The sequence below is a fragment of the Polypterus senegalus genome, chromosome 3, assembly GCF_016835505.1.
Source record: "Polypterus senegalus isolate Bchr_013 chromosome 3, ASM1683550v1, whole genome shotgun sequence".
Taxonomy (NCBI): Eukaryota; Metazoa; Chordata; class Cladistia; order Polypteriformes; family Polypteridae; genus Polypterus; species Polypterus senegalus.
The window spans coordinates 183,735,928-183,758,006 of NC_053156.1; the positions used below are offsets into that span (position 1 = coordinate 183,735,928).

At 38.8% G+C, this 22,079-nt stretch overlaps 1 protein-coding gene across 1 annotated transcript in view; it reads left to right on the top strand.

Annotated features, from left to right (window-relative positions):
• LOC120526634 (kinesin-like protein KIF13B) overlaps positions 1-22,079 on the top strand; it is a 655,733-nt gene that overhangs the window by 204,007 nt on the left and 429,647 nt on the right. The window contains exons 8-9 of the mRNA XM_039749796.1: positions 5,534-5,746; positions 17,115-17,225. Coding sequence (XP_039605730.1) covers positions 5,534-5,746; positions 17,115-17,225 — 324 coding nt within the window. The remainder of the gene's footprint in view (positions 1-5,533; positions 5,747-17,114; positions 17,226-22,079) is intronic.

The following is a 22,079-nucleotide window of genomic DNA, read 5'->3' on the forward strand; positions in this document are numbered from 1 at the left end:
AGCTCCCATAAATACATATTTAAGATGTATATAGAGGCATGCAAAAGTTTGAGCACCCTTGCTTAAAATATCGGTTGAAGTGAATAGTTAAGCGAGCAAAAGATTAATTTATCACCAAAGGGCATAAAGTTTAAAATGACACATTTCTTTAATATTTTAAGCAAAATTACATTTTTATTTCCATCATTCACAGGTACAAAATACCAAAAAAAATTAAAAGGGCCCGAAGCAAAGGTTTTGGCACGCAACATGTTCGGTACTTAGTAACACCCCCTTTTGAAAGTGTCACAGCTTGTAAATGCTTTTTGTAGCCATCAAAAAGTCTTTCAATTCTTACTTTTATATTTTCGACCATTCATCCTTGCAAAAAGCTTCTAATTTTGCAAGATTTTTGGGTTGTTTTGAATGCACTGCTTTTTTGAGATCTATCTTCAGATTTTCAATGAGATTTAGGTCGGGCGACTGAGAGGGCCATGACAAAGCTGTCAGCTAGTGCCTCTTGAATCCTTTGTAGATTTTGAGGTGTGTTTGAGGGCATTATCTTGTTGTAGTATTAATCCTTTTTTTAACTATAACATTTTTTTACAGATGGTGTGATGTTTGCTTTCAGAATTCAATTGCATTTATTTGAATCCATTCTTCCCTTTTCCAATGGTATGTTCCCTGTGCTACTGGATGCAGCACAAGCCCAAAGCATGATCGATCCACCCCTAGGATTAATAGTTGGAGAGGAGTTCTTTTCCTGGAATTTGGCACAGTTTTTTCTCTGAAGATTCAATGGTTCAAATTGTAGCCAAAATAGTTCTGTTTTGACTTCAACATTCCACGGGACATGTTTCTAAAATTATTATACAGTTTTGCAATTAGCATCACCTGGGGTTTCCTAGCAATGACTATGAATAAGCCATAGCCCTAATGGACAAATTAAAGTCTGAGTCCTCCGATATCTTGTGGTTCCCAAAATTTTGCATGGTTCTCCTTTCTTTTTTTTACATTACAGTTCTACAAAATAAAAGTAATACACTAATCTTGCATAAAATGCAGAAAAGAAATGTTTGATCTTGAACTTTATGCCTTGTGTTGATCATTTATCTTCTGCTTACTTAACTATTCACAGTAACAGACATTTTAAGCAAGGTTGCCCAAACTTTTGCATTCCACTGTTTGAGGACTACCACCATATTTTTAAACATAACACTTTTCAGAGTGTGGAAGTTTTGACATTCTTTTGAGTTACCATTTCAGGTAAATAAGTCTTTTTAAGGAATGCAAGCTACCTTTTTTGTAGCTTGTATCATTTGATTGAAAAAAGTTCAAACATTTGTTTAATGCACACATTTGTAGCAAATAAAACTTTTAAAAGATTACAACAAAGTTTTTATTATGACAATATATTAATTTACAACATCTGTGGAAGATTCTGAGAGTAATTTGGTGGAGCAGAAGAGTCACCAACCACTTGAAGAATACTGAAGGCGTTTAGATCCCCAAGAAAGAGAACACAAAACCGTAGGGCAGTTTAGAGCCATTGCTTCACTAACCATAGACGGAAAAATATTTTCCTCTTAATGTCCCAATGGTTGACGAAGTTCCTTCTAAAGAAAATCTTCATTGGCATCATAGTCCAGAAAGTGGAATCTCAGAAACTCCATGCTGCATAGAACATATTGAGGTACATACTGTATATTCTGGGCCAATAACATCAGACACAGGTTTGAGAAGAGAATCATAATGGGCTACACCATCTTGGTCATCCTTTTTTTTTTTTTTTTCTTGCCTCAAACATAGTTCTAAGTTTGGCAGAAGCGTAGTGTCATTGACCCATGACAAAGAGTGGTGTGCAGCCGCCGCCAATTAGAGCTTTCATGGACGACCTGACTGTCACTGCAATATTAGTCCCTGGCAAAAGAATAGATTCACCAGTGCCTTGAGAATCTCATCTCATCTCATGGGCAACTTGGAGCTTCAGTCCATCTAAGTTAAAGTCTTTTGTGCTGAGGAAAGGTAAAGTAGAGGATAAATTATGATTCAGGTTATCTGAAACCACCTTCCTAACACTGACGGAACAACCAGTGAAGAGCTTGGGGGAAATTCTTTGACTGTAGCCTGAAGGATACGGCAGCCCTCTACAAGACTAGCAAAAGCCTTGATCCCTGGTTTACTAAGTGGTCACTACAACATTTAAGTTTAACATACAAACCTCAGTATGAAAAACTGTCCCATTTTAAGAGCAGGTGAGAACCCCCTCAGACAACCTTGAACAAGTTCAAACCTACATTCCACAGTGGAAACTTTGGAAACGACTCTTTTTCTGATCATATCATGCAAATGTCTATCTGCCTAAACTTAATCCTCTTCTCAGATTCCACTAAGCAGGTGACCATGTTGGAACTGACAGTGCCATGGGAGGAACACGTGGAAGATTACCCTCAACAGGAAATTCAATAAATATCTGTAGCTAGTGGAACAGTGTAGGAATCAAGGTTGACAAGCTCACTGTATGGTAGTTGAGGTCGGTGTTTGGGGGTTTGTAGGGAACTCAGCTTTCTAAAGATCTAATGGGCTTGGGAATCACAGGAGCACCAAAGAGTTTGCAATTCATTCCATCACTGAATAAAGAGGACATACTTGTGGCTCGTTGTTGCTAGGACACAAGCGGGATTTGATCAACGTATACTGAAATGTATCTCGGGCATGCTGAGATTTTGCCTAATATAGGATACTACAGTGAAATATGAGTAATGATTTAACTTGTGCAAGGCATTGCATAACAAAGGTTAATATTTCAACTTTTAATACCTGTGCATTGCAACATTTTAGGAAATATTCTATAGTATGGACATTTGTATTGTCAGTCAATCGGAGTCACCAGTTAAGGTTTTGTCTTAAGGCCACATCCATCCGTCCATTCATTTTCCAACCCACTGAATCCGAACACAGGGTCACAGGTGTCTGCTGGAACCAATCCCAGCCAACGCAGGGCACAAGGCAGGAACCAATCTTGGGCAGGGTGCCACTTAAGGCCATACTTTACACCTATACTGGACTTGTTAAGAAAGAAAAAAAAAAGACTAATGACCAGAAACATGCACAGTAGTTGGTTTTACAAAATATTTATTTCCTTATTAATGTCTGCCCATTTGCATTGAATGTAAGGCAGACAGCAACTCAGAAAAATGCTAGCTCTCAAAATTGCATAATAGTCTGTTTTTGTAATCACTTTTACCCCCATTGGCTCCAAACAAACAGTAGTAATAACCCAAAATCCCAACTTTTTCTCCACAAAGCAAACAGCATGGATTTGTTCTTTCCATATAAATTGGCTAGATAAACTTGAGCCACCTTTCAAGTAAGTTAATTGGGTTCAGTTGTCAGGTGCATTGTAAACAACAGAAAGGAAAATGTGTGTACATGCTGCTTCAGTTTTGAGGCACCAAAGTGTGCCATTGAACTCCAAGTACATGTTTTAATGACAGACATTAAATATAAAGATACAAACTTGAAGAAATTATTTAATTTTAAAACTTTTTTATTAAATGCTATTCAGAGCAATGCTCTAACAACAGTAAAGGTTAGTAAAAGGATTTTGCTATGGCATCATCAAGTTATGGACATGTATCTGTTTGCTTCTACACAAATTCTTACTGTTAGATGAGATGCTGAATGACACAATTAGTTAAATGCAAAAATGTTTAATTTTTAGTATGCTGCGATACCTGCTTTTAGCAATTTCTTTTTTGTGAATTGTATGTGATAACAAATAACTGTCTACATTAATAGCAAAAAGAGATTAAATATCAGTCTTATGCCTCCTAAAATCTTGCAAGCAAGATTCCAATTCATGGCAAAGGACTAGCAAAGTCCACATTTCTATCTAAACAATGTTCCTTAAAGCTGGGAAAATGAGGTGGTTTTGGTTGTTGCAATTGAGTCAAACTATTGTAAATTTTGAAGCACATAGAAAAATGTGAATTAATAGCATTATATTAAAAATGAAATGAGCTCATGTGAAAAGGTGTAACTATCCTACTTGTCTATCTTGACAATTGAAGTGTGAAGACATATAAAAACACACAAACTGCCCAAAGGCATAGTCACGATGCTATGGCCGGTAGTTGGTTTTACTACTTGTTTCTACAAACACAAGGGTTGAAGTACAGTAATAAAGCATTTCTATGCTATCAGAGCTTGGACATGTGATGCTACACCCTCTTATTTAATTTGTTCATAAATGTTTTCAGTTAAATTTTTCAGAGTTGCTCTTGATCTGTTACTGGGTCTGCTAAAAAGCATTTAAAGATAAACTGTATTTTTTGTGAAAATAAAGAACACAGTAAAAGTATTAAAGGTGTGTCGTGGTGTTCAAATCCGGTTTAACCACAAAGTATTGTTATTGATTGACCAGAGTAAAAGAAGAACAAGATATATAAGAGGTGTTGGGGCTTCAGATGGGAAATACTGTTTAACTGGTGAATTGTTTTTGTCAAATAAGTAAATATCAGATTTTTTTTTCTTGTGTTTTATGGCATCCTCTAGCCATGCTTTAGGAGTTTCATTTTGTTTAGAGGGATATCACTACAACCCAAAATGCAAGTAGGTGGAGATGACTTACTCAACGGGTATCATTATTTGAGACAGATAACTCCCTCCAAAAAACCCTAATCATAGTGTAACCGGGGGGCAGAGCTCTGGAAGTCTGCAGCTAAACTCTGTTGGTACCCATTTGAGTCAGTTCCTTCTACTTGCGACTCCAATGCTCTATGCCTTATAGTCTGGTTGAAAAAGATTATACATGAACCTACCCCTTTAACTGCAGACAGCAGGAAGCTGGTATTAGGGCCACTGCAGGGTTATCTGGCTTTTTAATATTTGTGTTATAACTTAGACATTTTATATTTGACCAATGTGAAAACTCCAGTTATTAGCATTCCAGTTCAAAATGAACCTATAAAGGATACAGTGTAATCTGTGCTTTTTTTTGCTATTGTGCATTTGTCACAAATTATAATTTGTTTATATGAAGTGTAATACTGCTTAGATATAATTAACTCGGGTAGTAGTATGATAATTGTTTTACAAAAATAATTTAATTCATGGATTCTTTGTGGAAATATTACAAAATATGTTTATTTTCACATAAAGTTTTATATGTCACTCTTAAATTGTTTAGCCCACTGTTGAACGTATTACACAAAAATTTATGTTTGTAAGATTGATTGCGTTGTTACTGTGATTCCTAAAATAAGACATTGATTATGTTCTAGAATTATTTTTTAGAAATGCGGTACAATTGTAAATCCGTGTATAACTCATAGCAGTCAACACTTGTATTGCCTTAACTTTTTTTTTTTTTGCTGTATGTTCACACTTAAGTCCTCGACTTATGATTGTTTTTATGTCTTTATATTTGTGCATTTTGATCAAACTCAGTTTTACCAATGCAATGAGTGTTTTTTTCTTAACATTTGCAATATACATGGGTTGTCTATTATTTTATTAAATTGAACAGGACCATTTCTGTCTATTTTTTTAGGATAGTCTTGGAGGTAACAGCAAGACAGCAATGATTGCAACAGTGAGTCCTGCTGCTGACAGCTATGATGAAACTTTGTCCACGTTGCGTTATGCAGATCGTGCAAAGCATATTGTTAATCACGCTGTGGTAAATGAGGATCCAAATGCTCGTATAATCCGGCAACTCAGAGAAGAAGTGGAAAAATTACGAGAGCAGCTTACAGAAGCTGAGGTATGAGGATAAGATATTTTTGGTAATGTTAGTGATTACTTAATTTAACCACTCTCTTCAGTTTAAACCTAATTGATTAAAAATTTGTTGTATTTTAATAAAGAATTTACAAGTCCATTATTGCTTTATACTTGCCCTTAATATCTCTAGATTCTACTTTAGTATTAGGATTTTGGAATGGATAGAAGTGGCATGGAAATATATTAAAAAACTAAGGTATAAAATGAAGTCAAACGTAGGTAGACCTTTTAATATTAGTACAGATATGTAAAGATGAAAGGAAGTTATTTTTATGGAGTTAGATGGAGTTATATTTGATATTTTCAGGGGACCATTAAATAAAGCTGTCTGGCCTACAACAACATTTATTTATATAGTACATTTTCATATAAACAATGTTCTTGAAAGTGCTTACAAGATGTCAGAGAGAAAGTTGCAAGAAAAGAAAACAAGAAAGATTAGGCAGTACTGTAATATTAAAGAATTAGTAACAGTAAAAAAACAAATCTAAACGAACTTAAAAAGTTGAGAAGTTTTAAGTAGAAGAGTAGCATCCTTAAATACAGAGTTATTATGTAAGTCTCTAAAGATGAGTCCGGTGATAAGGTCAAATGGCTGTGAGGGCAGAAAAAAAAAAACAACCAAAAAAAAAAATCTACTAGGGGTTCCAAGGACAAAGGATCACCCAGCCCCCACTAGGCCTTCTACCTAACATAAATATGCTTAATTCATTCCTCTTTGTTTCCAGGCTTCATATTAGAGGATTCGATGAAGTCGGTCTCATGGGCAGCTGGGGCACCCTCCTTCATTCCATCATTATAGGTGGCTGCATGGTGCCTTGATCAGGTGGTGGTGTTGGCACAAATCATCACCACAGAAGAACCAGAAAAGACAACAGAGAAAAGTAGAGATTAATAAAGGTTGCAGATCCCTGAAGAATATGATCATTCTTTGCCCATATAGTCAGTTAGGAGTACAAATAAAATGTAGCGACATTGAATCAGAGAGCCAAGAGTGTCAGGGTCATCAGGTGTTATTGATAGATAAAGCTATGTGTCATTTGCATAGCTGTTGTAATGCACATAATGCTTTGAGAAAATCTGACCTAATTGAATCATGTAGATTGAAAAAAGCAACAGACCTAGGATAAATCCTTGTTGTACCCCATATACAATATCATTGGTCAACAAAGTACAATCACCACAACTAACAAAGAATTTTCTACCTGCTAAGTAAGACCGAAACCAATTTAATGTCTGAGGTGATTTATAAGAGTTATAGTACTGTACTATGGTCTAGGGTGTCAAATGCTATACTCAGGTTTAAGAGAACAAGAATGGATATATGGCCACTGTCTTCAGTAACCTGCAAATCATTTACTACTTTAACAAATTCAGTTTCTATGGTATGATTTGTTCTAAAACTTGACTTAAACTTGGCAGGAATAGATTGTTTATTCAAGTAATCATTTAGTTGCTTAAAAACCACCTTTTGTAGAATTTTTTTTAAAGACAGGATAGAAATTGGTTTGAAGTTGTCAATGACAGAGGAGTCAAGATTATTTTTCTTAAGCAAGGTTTTAACAACTGCAGTCTTTAGAGAGTCAGGGAAGACCCCTGTATCTAATGATGAGTTCACTATGTCATGTACACTATCGATTATCACATTGGAGACTTCTTTAAGAAATCTTGTTGGTACTGGGTCAAGGATGCAGATGAGGTTTCAGCTGAGAAATTATTCTATGTAGTTCAGGTAGATCTATTTCAGTGTAAAAATTAAATTTGCTTAAAGGGAATAATCTTGGTTGGGTTTGTACTACAGTAATCCCTCCTCGATCGCGGGGGTTACGTTCCAGATGAAAATCCGCGAAGTAGAAACCATATGTTTGTATGGTTATTTTTATATATTTTAAGCCCTTATAAACTCTCTCACACTGTTAACATTATTAGAGCCCTCTAGACATAAAATAACACCCTTTAGTCAAAAGTTTAAACTGTGCTCCATGACAAGACAGAGATGACAGTTCTTTCTCACAATTAAAGGAATGCAAACATATCTTCTCTTCAAAGGAGCGCCTTGTCAGAGAGAGAGCGAGATAAAAGCAAACAATCAAAAAATCAATACGTTCTTTTAAGTATACCGAAGCACCACGATAAAGCGGCATTTTGTAGAGGAGCGTCCATATCCTCTAGACAAACAGCCTCTGTGCCAACAGCCCCTCTGCTCACACCCCCTCCGTCAGGCCCAGAGAATGTCAGAGAGGGTGAGAGAGCGAGAAAAGCAAACAATCAAGCACCGCGCGGGAAGCATATCTTATATCATTGAGGAGTTTTAGTTAATATGTAATACATGCTCTGATTGGGTAGCTTCTAAGCCATCCGCCAATAGCGTCCCTTGTATGAAATCAACTGGGCAAACAAACTGAGGAAGAATGTACCATAAATTAAAAGACCCATTGCCTGCAGAAATCCGCGAACCAGTGAAAAATCCGTAATATACCTGTATATTTAGATATGCTTACATTTAAAATCCGCGATAGAGTGAAGCCGTGAAAGTCGAAGCGCGATATAATGAGGGATTACTGTATATTATTTCCAATATCATTTATTTTGTTTCTAAAAAAAGTTTCACTAGTAGTTTTTAAGAGGCATTCCATTGAGTGAGTTGGGTTAAGAAGATGATCAATAGTTGAGAATAAAACTCAATTGAGAATAAAATTTATAATTTTATAGAAACAGGACTGCCTCTCAAGGTGGACTACTTCTTATATTCTGTTATTTTTGCCTTTTGATATTTCATAGTGAACTATCAGTTTAGTTCTGCTTTTTCCCCCATTTACACTCAACTCTCCGGCATGTTCTCTTTAGATCAGACAATGTTTTGGTCTTCTAAGGTATGATAGTGCTGGAAGATTTCCTAACAGTCAGCTGCAGCTCTCACCTTAGCATTAAAATTTTTTGGTTACACTATTAGTGTTATACATACAGTGCATCCAGAAAGTATTCACAGCACATCACTTTTTCCACATTTTGTTCTGTTACAGCCTTATTCCAAAGTGTATTAAATTCCATTTTTTTCCTCAGAATTCTACACACAACACCCCATAATGACAACATGAAAAAAGTTTACTTGAGATTTTTGCAAATTTATTATAAATAAAATTATCTTCTTTATCTTTCTACCCTTTTCTCTATCTTTCTGATAATTCCTACCACTTTCTTTTATGTGGACTCATTTCCTGGACACTTTTTACTACTTGGACATGGATTTTTACATGCTGAGACTCTATTCAGGTAGTCAACAGTTAGTGCTGAGAACAAAGGTCTGTGTTGGTGTGGTTCCCTATTTACCTGATTAGGTAAGAAGGCGGTATCGTGGCAGCAGAGCTGGTGCAAAGCTAAAGGCTAAACGGCTAGCAAGGAAGTGGCGATACAAGCCTTTGATGCATTCTGTGATCCTGGGAAATGTGAACACACTACCAAATAAGATCGACGAACTGGCTCCAGCGCAAAAAATGACAGGACCTACAGAGAATGCAGCTTGTTGCGTTTTTGGAAAACGTGGCTAACAACTAGCATCCCAGATGCTAATGTGGAGCTACCCAGGTTTAGCACAGTTAGAGCAGACAGAGACGCAAATACCTGCGAGAAGCGGAAAGGAGGAGGACTTGCTCTCTATGTAAACACAAGGCGGTGCAACCCTTGACATGAACTGTCGGCCGTAAGTCTGTGTAACTATTACTTGCCCAGAGAGTTTGGACACGTCATTGTTGTTACTGTTTACATCCCTCCTTGCGCGAACGTGGAGCTGGCGGGTGACATCATCCACACCACTGTTGCTAAACTACAAACACAGCACCCCAAGGCTCTTGTGCTACTCTCTGGAGATTTTAACCATGTGACGCTGGACAAAACATTGTCTGCCTTCCACTTGGGAAGGCAGATCATAACCTGGTTCTGCTTCAGCCTATCTGCAAACCAAGAGTGAGGGAGCTACTTACAACCACACGCTCATTCAGAAACTGGTCCCCTGAGGCAGAGCAGGCTCTGAGAGACTGCTTTGGAACTATGCACTGAGATATCCTGCAGGGGTCACATAGTGAGAACATTGAGGAGGTTGTTGATTGCACTACTGACTACTCAACTTCTGTATGGACATTGTAATTCCAGTAAGTATGCTGCTATGCTAACAACAGGCCATGGATTACAAGTGACATCAAGGGCCTTTTGAGGCAGAAGAAAAGGGCTTTTAAAGGCGGTGATCAGCATGAGCTGAAGCACGTGCAGAAGGAACTCCGAGTCCAGCTGAGGGTGGTGAAAGAGTAGTACAGGAGAAAACTGGAGCAAAGTTGCAGAATACCAGCATGAAGGAAGTGTGGGATGAGATGAAGATCATCACTGGCTGCATCTTGAAGCGGGGTGCCTCCATCAAGAGAGACAGAGAGAAAGCAAACCTGAACAATTTTTTTAGCAGGTTTGACCACCCTAATCCACTCTCACCTCAGAGTACTGCATCCTCCACCCATCCTTCTGCTGATACCAGCATAGCAGAGAGTTTCCCCCCACCCACAATTACAGCAGCCAAGGTAAGCAGAGAGCTGTGGAGACTTTGTGCCAGCAAAGCTGCAGGTCGAGATGGAGTATTACCATGACTGTTGAAGGCCTGTGCGTTGGAGCTGGGGAGTCCTCTACAGCGCATCTTCAACCCGAGCCTGGAACAGGGGAGAGTCCTGAGGCTTTGGAAAACATATTGCATCACCCCAGTTCCAAAGGTATCACATCCTGGTGAGCTGAATGACTTCAGGCCTGTCGCCCTGACATCACATATGATGAAGACCATGGAGCGGCTGCTGCTTCACCAGCTGAGGCCACAGGTCCACCATGCCCTTGACCCACTGCAGTTTGCATATCAGGAGAAGGTGGGTGCGGAGGATGCCATCATCTACATGCTACACCAGTCGCTCTCCCACTTGGACAGAGGCAGTGGTGCAGTAAGAATTATGTTTTTGGACTTCTCTTGCGCCTTCAACACATTCCAACCTCTGCACCATGGGGACAAGCTGACAGAGATAGGAGTAGATTCATACCTGGTGGCATGGATCGTGAACTATCTTACAGACAGACCTCAGTGTGTGCGTCTTGGGAACTGCAGGTCTGACATTGTGGTCAGCAGCACAGGATCGCCGCGGGGACTGTGCTTTCTCCGGTCCTGTTTAGCCTATATACATCAGATTTCCAATACAACTCGGAGTCCTGCCACGTGCAAATGTTCGTTGACGACACTTCTGTCGTGGGCTACATCAGGAGTTGGCAGGAGGAGGAGTATAGGAACCTAATCAAGGACTTTTTTAAATGGCATGACTCACACCACCTACAACTGAACATCAGCAAAACCGAGGAACTGGTGGTGGATTTTAGGAGGCCCAGGCCCCTCACGAACCCCATGATCATCAGAGATGACTGTGCGCAGAAGTGCAGACCTGGGAGTGCAGCTGAATGATAAATTGAACTGGACTGCCAATATTGATGCTCAGTGCAAGAGAGGACAGAGCTGACTATACTTCCTTAGAAGGCTTGCGTTCTTCAACATCTGCAATAAGATGCTGCAGATGTTCTATCAGACGGTTGTGGCGAGCGCCCTCTTCTACACGGTGGTGCGCTGGGGAGGCAGCATAAAGAAGAGGGATGCCTCATGCCTGGACAAACTGGCGAGGAAGGCAGGCTTTATTGTAGGCACGGAGCTGGACAGTTTGACATCTGTGGCAAAGTGACAGGCTCTGAGTAGGCTCCTGTCAATCATGGAGAATCCACTTTCTCCACTGAACAGTATCATCTCCAGGCTGTACGGGGGTTAGGGAAGGAGTTCGTAAACATTAACATTATACAATGTTATTGACTGTTATACCTGCCTTGCACTCTGCACCTTGCATTTTTTTATCTTGTCCTGCATTTTTATCACTCTTTAATTAATATTGTTTTTATCAGTATGCTACTGCTGGAGTATGTGAATTTCCCCTTGGGGATTAATACAGTATCTGTCTGTCTGTCTGTCTGTCAAAATAACATTTTTTAACAGTACGCTTCTTACTCTACATCAAATAATGTGTAAAAATGGGGGGCTGGCTGACTTGCTGAAAAATATCAATAGAGTGCAATAAGTTCATGAATTCTCTTGCTTTCTTGTCACATTGGTTAACCACATGAAAACTTAAATAATTTACAATTAGGAATATATCATAATTAGTTATTATTACAGATACCAAGTCTGATAATTCCTCAAAAAAAGGCACATTATATTTTGAAGGTCTATAAATGGTCAATGCGAGAGACTATTTTACTCACCACAGCAAAATGTTTGAAAGATGTGAATGTATCAAAACAAGTATCTAGTTTAATCAGCTTGAATCAATATTTGCTAAACCTCCACCTTTGCCCTGATGAACTAAATGAACAAAGCTGTCATTTGGAAGTGCTGCTTTAATTAACACTGCAGTACCATCACAGCTGAGCCACGTTTCACTTAATTTAAGAAAGTCTATTTTCCTATCACTGATAAGTATGTTAAGGTAAAGAGTCTTACTTATTAATGCTTTAATATTTAGTAAAGCCATACTTAAAATCTTGGAAGAGTAGAGCTAAATGGGAGTGTTATGGTAGTTTAAAATGGTAATTACCAGTAAGTTGTTCACATTTATGCCGCTTTGTGCAGAGTTTTTATTTAACCTATACCTATGTTATACTGTGGATCTAATACATTGGGTATCTATAAGTGAAATGGTAATTAAGTTATTTGCATTTATTCCGCTTTTTCTGTTTTTTTTAGTTAGACTATGGTTAGCTATTATAGTGATAATACAGTGCACATCTAAATGTGAACTCAGTACAGAATTATCACATACTTTAATGGCATTTTAGTAAAGATTATGACTAAAATTACATAGTCAAGAAAGGAATATTACCTTTGAGATATTGTCAGAGAGGACCTGGGTGCTGATTCTGTTTGGATGTAGACCATCTTGTCTGAAGAAATGTGGTCTTTCCCAGAAAAGATTTTAGTTGTCCATGAAACTTACATTTTTTTTTCTGGCAGAAGCCTCCAAGTACTGAAGCTGAAGGTCTGAAAGTTGAAGGACTATGTGATAATTAGATTTGCTTATACATTGTTAATAAGACTGAATGAGGTTTCAGTACTATTGTTAGACAAAGGAACTGGTGAGAAACTAAGAAACGTGGTGGTAGAATGCTACAGTAGAAATGGTATTTGAGGGGAAAATGATTTACAATAAGAAGTGGAAGAAAAGAAAGGCAGAGGGTGACAGCACAAACTATAATGAAGCAAAGCAAAATGCTACAAAAAAGGTGTGAGAGTGCAAGAGTCAAGAGACAGCAGTTAGTAAGTGAATGGCAGAAGTAAAATGTATTATTAGAATGGATGGAAAGAGGAATATGTTAAAATCATAAAGGAGATGGTAAATGAAAGGCAGGATGTAGTAGATGTGAATTACCTTGAAAAACATTAAAGGGAACATCATTAATAATAGATTATGGATATCTGGACGAAGTACATAGAGAAGTTGCTAATTAAATGGGATAATGTTGCTTGAAATGAGGATTTTGAAAGATTTAACAATAGGGTGTAACCATCAGGGAGCTCCACTGAGCCCCAAACCTCAGACACAGTAATGGCCAAAACAGCTCTGGATCTAAATAAAGAGTAATTTATTAAACCAAAATACCCATATAATAATCAGGGTTGCAAAGATCTGTCACAGTACAATCAGATTAGTCAATTTCTTCCTCCTTCCTTCCTCCAAGAGTGTTGCCCACTGCCTTCTGAATCTGATTCCCCAGTATGAGGCGGTGGGATTCTTTTCCGATGGAACCTGGGAATGCTTCCAGTGTTACAGTGCTCTTGGAAGCACTTCCGGGTCATTTGGAAAGCAGGGAGGTCCTCTTCGGCAGTGCCCTCTACTGGAACCCTGAAAGGATGGCACTTTTAGACTCCAGGACCCAAGCTAGCACTCCTGCGAGTGTCCAAACTGGGATGCCACAAGAAGACCACTACCATTTGCCATATGGGGGAAGGAAGTCATCCTGGCTTCCGCTGGTCCATCAGTTATGTTTGTCTGGCCGGGTACAAAGTCATTTCCTCATCAGGCCAGTAAGCTCGTCTGTCCTTCCATTCTGCCCCCCATCCAAGTATGAAATTTTCCTTCATACTGGCCAGGATGTCAGTACATGGCTCCCCCATCATGTCCCTGTATTCTGGCACCTATAACAATGATCTCTGTTCACTTGAGATATTTTCAACCTTTTCCTAAAGCAAAGTTTAAAGGTCATAATGTCATCTTTCTCTGGCTCACCGTGTGGTAATGTGGTAGTTGGAAACCTATAACCACATGGTCCTTATGGGGTTTTGGGATTGGATATTTCCCCCTATGTTGGGTATGTCTTTCTCTTTAAGCAGGCTCCCCATTTTTCTTTGTGGCCACAAGACAGTTTGGGTCCCCCTTTGGTTAAAGGAGGACTCATTCCTGTCTGTGTGACCATTATTTGGCTCCATATCTCACTTTTGTAGGATCAAGTGCTACTTGATTCCCTTCAGGTATATCCAGGACGCCTTTGCACTGCATCCCTTTTACTCTTCTCATTCGTACCTCCTTAGTCTGGATAGCCACCTTTAAGACTTAAGGTTCCAATATGGGTGAGTTTGTAATTTAGTTTTTGGAACTAGTGTTATTTTGTTCCCTTCATTTAATTCAGGGACTTATTCACAATGGGTTCCTATATCCTGTACCAGTTCCAATATGCTATAAGGATTCACTCACCTGTATGGTCAAATCTATTCGGAGGCAGTTGTCCCAGATGTCATAAAAACTGGTCAAGTGCTTTGTGTGGAGCACTGGCCATAATAGCAACTGAAAAAGAAACCTATCTGACATTGCAGTGAAATGTTGATGAAAGCTGTTTGAAGAGTTGTATTCTGTGTTGCAATGAGATGTGGCATATAAAGTCAGAACATGAAACAAAGCTAGGAAAAACTGTGAATGTGTGGAGTATTATGAAGTGAAAGGAAAATTACTTTGTTTGGAGGTGATAGGTGCTATGTTGTAAGGTGACTTGGAGATGTTGAGAGAAAGGCAGAGAACTATTGGATGAAGAAATGCATCAGGGTTGATGTGGAGTGGATGAGGCTACAGAGGAGGTAAAGCAAAAGACATGTTTAGAGGTGGTGTTGGATGATATGAAAAGAATAGTTCTCATCCCAATGCATACATAGGAATGCAGAGAGAAAAGGAACAAAATATTAAGGGGCAACCAGCTTACCTGGGTAAATCAGGTTAAACTGGTTGTGGATCACATAGTTGAGGGTCTGTGTGCATCTTGTTCATTGTGTTCAGTTGAAATCATAACATCAAGGTAAGCTTCTAGAAATGCATCATGAGATAGTGAGAAAACTACCTACATGTAATGGAATACCATTTTTTCAGCCTTTATGGAGATTGACAGCACAAACTTGAGTATGTTTTATTGGTTCTCAGAGAATGGGGACATGCATGAATCTTTGTGCTGTTTTAATCTTTCTGGTCTCTTGTGACAGGCTGCAAAGAATGTCTACTTCATTAAAGATCTATTTAGCCCAATCACTACAATTACATCTTGCCTTCTTCCACTAGGAGTCTGCCTGTTCACTAAATAGAATTAATGTGCACAAGAATGAGTTTTTATGAGAGAACTCATGTAAGGGAAGCAACTATTGCTCTTTGGAACCTAGTGGGGTCTAAAACGTGTTGCTTGCAAGCCCTGTGACTGCTCTGTTCTCTTCTCTTTACTAATGTATCAGTCGAATCAAGCTAATTACCCTTATCCTTCTTGATGGAAGAGTAGATACTTTTAAATTCTGGCTTCATCAAATTCAAAACTATGAAATGATCTTCTTGTTTGTATATAGCAGTAGTTTTCCTGTTCAGTCCTAGGTCCTACCCTGTAGCTGCATATTGTTGTTCTTTTTTTTCCAACCAATTTCTCAATTAATAAGTAATTTTTACCTTTAATTAATTTTGCTGTATCATTAGGATGCCTTTTTTCTTGTGTTCCTTTGTTCTGAGACATGTGTAGTAGTATGATTTACATTTATATCAAGCTTAATAAATTGAGTTTGCTCGTTTAATTGTATCTAAATGATAATTAGTAGAGAGATCACTGGTGGAAAATAAGTTGCAGAGATAACAGATAGAGTGGATGGAACAGTTAGAAGAAGGTGTCAAAAGTATTTTGTGATTGAGGAATTAGAGCATTGTTTGAAGATAATGTTACTAAGACAGTGATAAGATTAGCAGTACAGTATGGAGCTGAGACGTGGGCAGTAGGAGGGAGTGCATGTGAAGAGATTGGATGTCACAGAAATGAGAATGTTGGGATCGATGTGTGGAGTTACAAATTAAGGACTGAATAAGAAATGTGACAATCCTACGTTCAACACAAGTGGCAGAGTCATTTAAGAAAGTACAGGAAAGTAGCTTAAGTGATATTGGCATGTGATGAGAGAAACATGAGGTAGGCCAAAGAGAAGGTGGTTGGAAAAAGTTAAAGAAGATCTGAAGGAAAAAGGTTTTGACTGATGAGGAGTTGCAGTACCAAGCTGTTTGGAGAGGGCTGATCAAGCACATCAACAACATGTGCAAGTGGAAAAAAATAAAGAAGGAGGGAACACTGGTGTAAATGACACTGAATGATAAAAGGACAGCAGGTACTTTAATTTATCCACTTATGTACTTATTAGCAAATACTGGCTTAAAAAATCTAAATTTTAACAAAGAACAATATATTAAATAGCAAGATAAGGAATGAACATGCAGTATTCCTGTCTAACATATCTTTATTCAGTAATCATTTAGCATAACCTATTTTCAGTTTCTGGGATAACAAAAAAAACATAAGACACTGGGACTTGCTTAATTACAGAAGAGTCCAATCAAAAGAAAACTTGGTTGGGAACAAAAATCTGTAGTTAAAGGTGGGTCACAAGCACTGAACTTGAAAACACCTGGTATAAAACATGCCCCTTTACTTGGATAACTCACCACTTTAGTCTAGCATAACCTAATTAGAGCTGCTGTTGTTTGTTCTTTTTACAAAAATATACACATTACAATATATTGCTGATTCATTTATTATAATTATTATATTATAATCTTTAAAGAAAGCAGAATATTTGAAAATCTTAAGCAAAAAGTGTATTTTGACTTTAGCTGTGTTTTCTTCTTAGCATTTTTTTGCCCCTATAGCAAACGTTAAGTATTTATTATTAACAGTATAAAGCAAACTAAGTCACTGTTCGTTAAGCTGTCTTTATTTTGAAATTATAGTCTCTGAAAGCTCCAGAACTGAAGGATCGTTTGGAGGAGTCGGAAAAGTTATTTAAAGAAATGACCGTCACTTGGGAAGATAAGCTTCGTAAGACTGAAGAAATTGCTCAGGTTAGTTTCCAGTTTCTGTGTAATCTTTACCAAAAACTTTGGATGTGTATTTAGTGCTCTATTTCACATGTATTGCATAATTAGCAGAAAGTTTCTTGGTTGCATACTGAAGTTCTGAGTAGCAGAATATTATCTGTAGTAGAACATTTGACATTATTTACTGCAAGGATAAGTAATTATGGTTCTGCAGTACCACAGTCAATTGTTACAAGTTTTTTTTTGGAACCTTTTTTTTATCATTGGCAACGGCCTTAGCTTCAAATTAAAATTTAACATGAAAATCTAGTGCCACTGACCCACTCTAGTGCCACTACATTTATGATTTCCATACATTTAAAATCTGGCTTCTTACCAAGGATCTCATAATTATACCTTTGCTCATGATGCACATTACCTGCATTGTGAGGGAGAGTCAATAACGGCACTATGGCCATGTGTCGCGTTTCCCATAGAGTGATCCATCTCTTAAGGTCCTCATTGTTGGGGAACCGAGTGGCTGGACCAGGCCAAGGGGTCGCCCACGTATCACCAGGCTGTGGCAGATAGAGGGTCACTTCCAGAGGTTGGGACTGGGCTGCATGTCTGCCTGGGGTTGCCAACCGGGATCCCGAGTTGTTTTGTCGTGTAGTGGGTGTGACAATGCACTCTGTGTAAATGCATGACAAAGAGCATGTGATTTATTTAGTTACTTAGAATTGGTGTTTTGTGTTATTGTAGTGACTACATTTTTAGCTAACAATTTTTAGGTTTACTAGATCAGTGTATTCCAAGGCTGTATTAGCCAATTGCACTGATTTTACTTTGACATTCTTTTGTCGCTCAGTAGCCAAGTTTCCATCCAGTTTTTTGCAACATTTTGTTATCGACAATCAGAATATACGTAAAAAAAAATGTGCGAAATTTGCTGTCTCCAGCCTGTTTCCATCCAACTGGCTTTTTATCGATAAAATGGTGTGCGTGATGACGTCATCCCCTCCAAAACGAACTGTCGCATAAGTTTTGTTGTATCGCGAAAAAAATCTGCCCTTGAGCCGTTTCCATACATAATTTTGTGTATGTCGCAAATTATCTACCTTTTGTTTTCCACGTTACACCCCCTCCACTAAACAAAGAAACAAAGAGATTATTCAGACAGTTTTTTTTTTATTTGCCAGCTTACTGTTATTTCAGTTTCACAAATAATTGGAATTGTACATAATATCCGAAGACGACAGCAGAATGAAGCAGTTGCTTGTCTGATAGCCCTAGAGCTCGATGAAAGTACCCCAGTGCGGGTATGGGAGAGACGACGGAATTAGACCTTCTGGAAGGAGGTGGTGGGGAGACACTTCACAGAAAATCTCTGGCTGCAATATTTTAGAATGACACGGCCGATGTTTGAGATGTTGTGTGGATTCATCAGTCCTGTCACCGACCACCGGTTCCAACCAAAGCGGATTGCCATCGCCCTTTACAAGCTGGCAACCTGCGCCGAGTATAGAGTAGTTGGAGAAACTTTCGGGGTTAGTAAAACTACCGTCCATCGATGTGTATATGCTGTGTGCACCGCTATTAAAGAAAAATTAATGCGGCATTATATCAGACTTCCAACTGTAGCGGAGGCCAATGAAATTGCATACCGCAATTCCTTGGTGCATCTTGTGCCACAGATTTATGGTGCGCTGGATGGCACGCATGTGCCTATTCTTCCCCCGACGGAAGGCTACCGCGATTACATTAATCGCAAAGGATGGCCATCTATTGTTCTCCAGGCCCTTGTTGATGACAGGTGCGTGAAACAAGACATTTACGTTGGCACTCCTGGAAGTGCCCATGATGCAGCTGTGTTTGCAGCATCGGATCTGTACAGGTGAGCCTACCTTTCAACATCCCTTCTCAGTGCGATAACAACTGAATTAGTACTGTAACCTGCTTCCCTTAAGGTTTTTAATTAAAACTGAAATTTGAATTAATACAAAATAACGACGTTTAATCAAAAAACTAAAGTTAATATTAATGAGAGAATTTCTCATATATGCTAAAACATCTGCCATTTAATAATAAGAAAAAAATGTTTAGATAATGAAACACACGGTTTATTAAATATTTTGACTGGCACAGTAAATTACCTTTGCGGTTTTTGCATTATTTAGACATCCTGAGAGACACCCCCAGGCTACAGTTGATGTGGAGGGAGTTCAGGTACCCCTTTTAGTAGCAGGAGACCCAGCCTATCCGCTACTGCATTGGCTCATCACGAGAAATAACGGGTCTCTTCATCAGAACATGCGAACCGCTCCACTATTCTCGTTTTGATTGTACGTGATGAAAATGTATCATGTGACACATTTATTTGCGTTAAAGCCCTTTTTTTCCGACAAAAAGTGTTTCCAATGTAGTTTTTGCGACATCCGAAGTATCGATATGGAATTTATGCGCTAAAGTTAAACGGAAAAATATTTTGTCGACATGTACAACATTTTATCGATAATTAGCATTTCCATCAGCTAAAATTTGAAGCGCTAAATATTTTTTCGCAAAAACTCCTTGGATGGAAACCTGGTTATTGTCAGAGTGTCCTAAAAGCTGAAGGCAGATAGGCAGACAATTTAGAAATTACCTTTTTCTTTCTGAATGCTGCATGCATGCTCAATTTTTAATTGGAAGCCACCCTCTGTAACCCAGTTTCTGAAAACACTCATGAATGTGATTAATTCTGCAGTTATTTACATTTTCTTGACTTAAGTTTCACTGTATACAGTGCATCCGGAAAGTATTCACAGCACATCACTTTTTCAACATTTTGTTATGTTACAGCCTTATTCCAAAATAGATTAAATTCATTTTTTTCCTTAGAATTCTACACACAATACCCCATAATGACAACATGAAAAAAGTTTACTTGAGGGTTTTGCAAATTTATTAAAAATAAAAACACTGAGAAATCATATGTACATAAGTATTCACAGCCTTTGCTCAATACTTTGTTGATGCACCTTTGGCAGCAATTACAGCCTCAAGTTTTTTTCAATTTGATGCCACAAGCTTGGCACACCTATCCTTGGCCAGATTCGCCCATTCCTCTTTGCAGCACCTCTCAAACTCCATCAGGTTGGATGGGAAGCGTCGGTGCACAGCCATTTTAAGATCTCTCCAGAGATGTTCAATTGGATTCAAGTCTGGACTCTGGCTGAGCCATTCAAGGACATTCACAGAGTTGTCCTGAAGCCACTCCTTTGATATCTTGGCTGTGTGCTTAGGGTCATTGTCCTGCTGAAAGATGAACCATCGCCCAAGTCTGAGGTCAAGAGCGCTCTGGAGCAGGTTTTCATCCAGGATGTCTGTGTACATTGCTGCAGTTATCTTTCCCTTTATCCTGACTATTCTCCCAGTTCCTGCCGCTGAAAAATATCCCCGTAGCATGATGCTGCCACCACCATGCTTCACTGTAGGGATGGTATTGGCCTGGTGATGAGCGGTGCCTGATTTCCTCCAAACGTGATGCCTGGCATCCACACCAAAGAGTTCAATCTTTGTCTCATCAGACTAGAGAATTTTGTTTCTCATGGTCTGAGATTCCTTCAGGTGCCTTTTGGCAAACTCCAGGCCGGCTGCCATGTGCCTTTTACTAAGGAGTGACTTCCGTCTGGTCACTCTACAATACAGGCCTGAATGGTGGTGGATTGCTGCAGAGATGGTTGTCCTTCTGGAAGGTTCTCCTCTCTCCACAGAGGACCTCTGGAACTCTGACAGAGTGACCATTGGGTTCTTGGTCACCTCCCTGACTAAGGCCCTTCTCCCCCGATCGCTCAGTTTAGATGGCCGGCCAGCTCTAGGAAGAGTCCTGGTGGTTTTGAACTTCTTCCACTTAAGGATGATGGAGGCCACTGTGCTCATTGGGACCTTCAAAGCAGCAGAAATTTTTCTGTAACCTTCCCCAGATTTGTGCCTCGAGACAATCCTGTCTAGGAGGTCTACAGACAATTCCTTTGACTTCATGCTTGGTTTGTGCTCTGACATGAACTGTCAACTGTGGGACCTTATATAGACAGGTGTGTGCCTTTCCAAATCATGTCCAATCAACTGAATTTACCACAGGTGGACTCCAATTAAGCTGCTGAAACATCTCCAGGATGATCAAGGGAAACAGTATGCAACTGAGCTCAATTTGTAGCTTCATGGCAAAGGCTGTGAATACCTATTTACATGTGATTTCTAAATTTTTTTATTTGTAATAAATTTGCAAAAACCTCAAGTAAACTTTTTTTACGTTGTCATTATGGGGTGTTGTGTGTAGAATTCTGAGGAAAAAAATGAATTTAATCCATTTTGGAATAAGGCTGTAACATAATAAAATGTGGAAAAAGTGATGCGCTGTGAATTCTTTCCTGATGCACTGTACATACAGTGCCCTCTATAATGTTTAGGACTGAGACGCATTTTTCCTTCATAGTTGAAAATTGCAAATCAAACAATTTTGACATGACTAAAGTGCACATTGTAGACTTTAATTAAGAGTATTTGCACACATTTTTACACCATGTAGAAATGAGAAGACTTTTTATGTAAGGTCCTCGCATTTCAGGGCATCATAATTTTTAGGACACACATTGGTAAGTATTTTAAAGTAGTCATATTTAGTAATTTGTTGAGTATGCCTTATATGCAATTACTGCTTGAGGTCTGCAATTCATAGTCATTACCTGGTGCTATGAATCTTCTCTGGTGATGCTCTGCCAAGCCTTTAATGCATCCATCTTCACCCCTTGCTTATTTTGGGGGCTTGACCCCTTAAGTTTTCTCCTCAGCATATGAAAGGCATGCTCAATTGAATTTAAACCAGATGACTGGCATGGCCATTTAAGAATTTAAAAT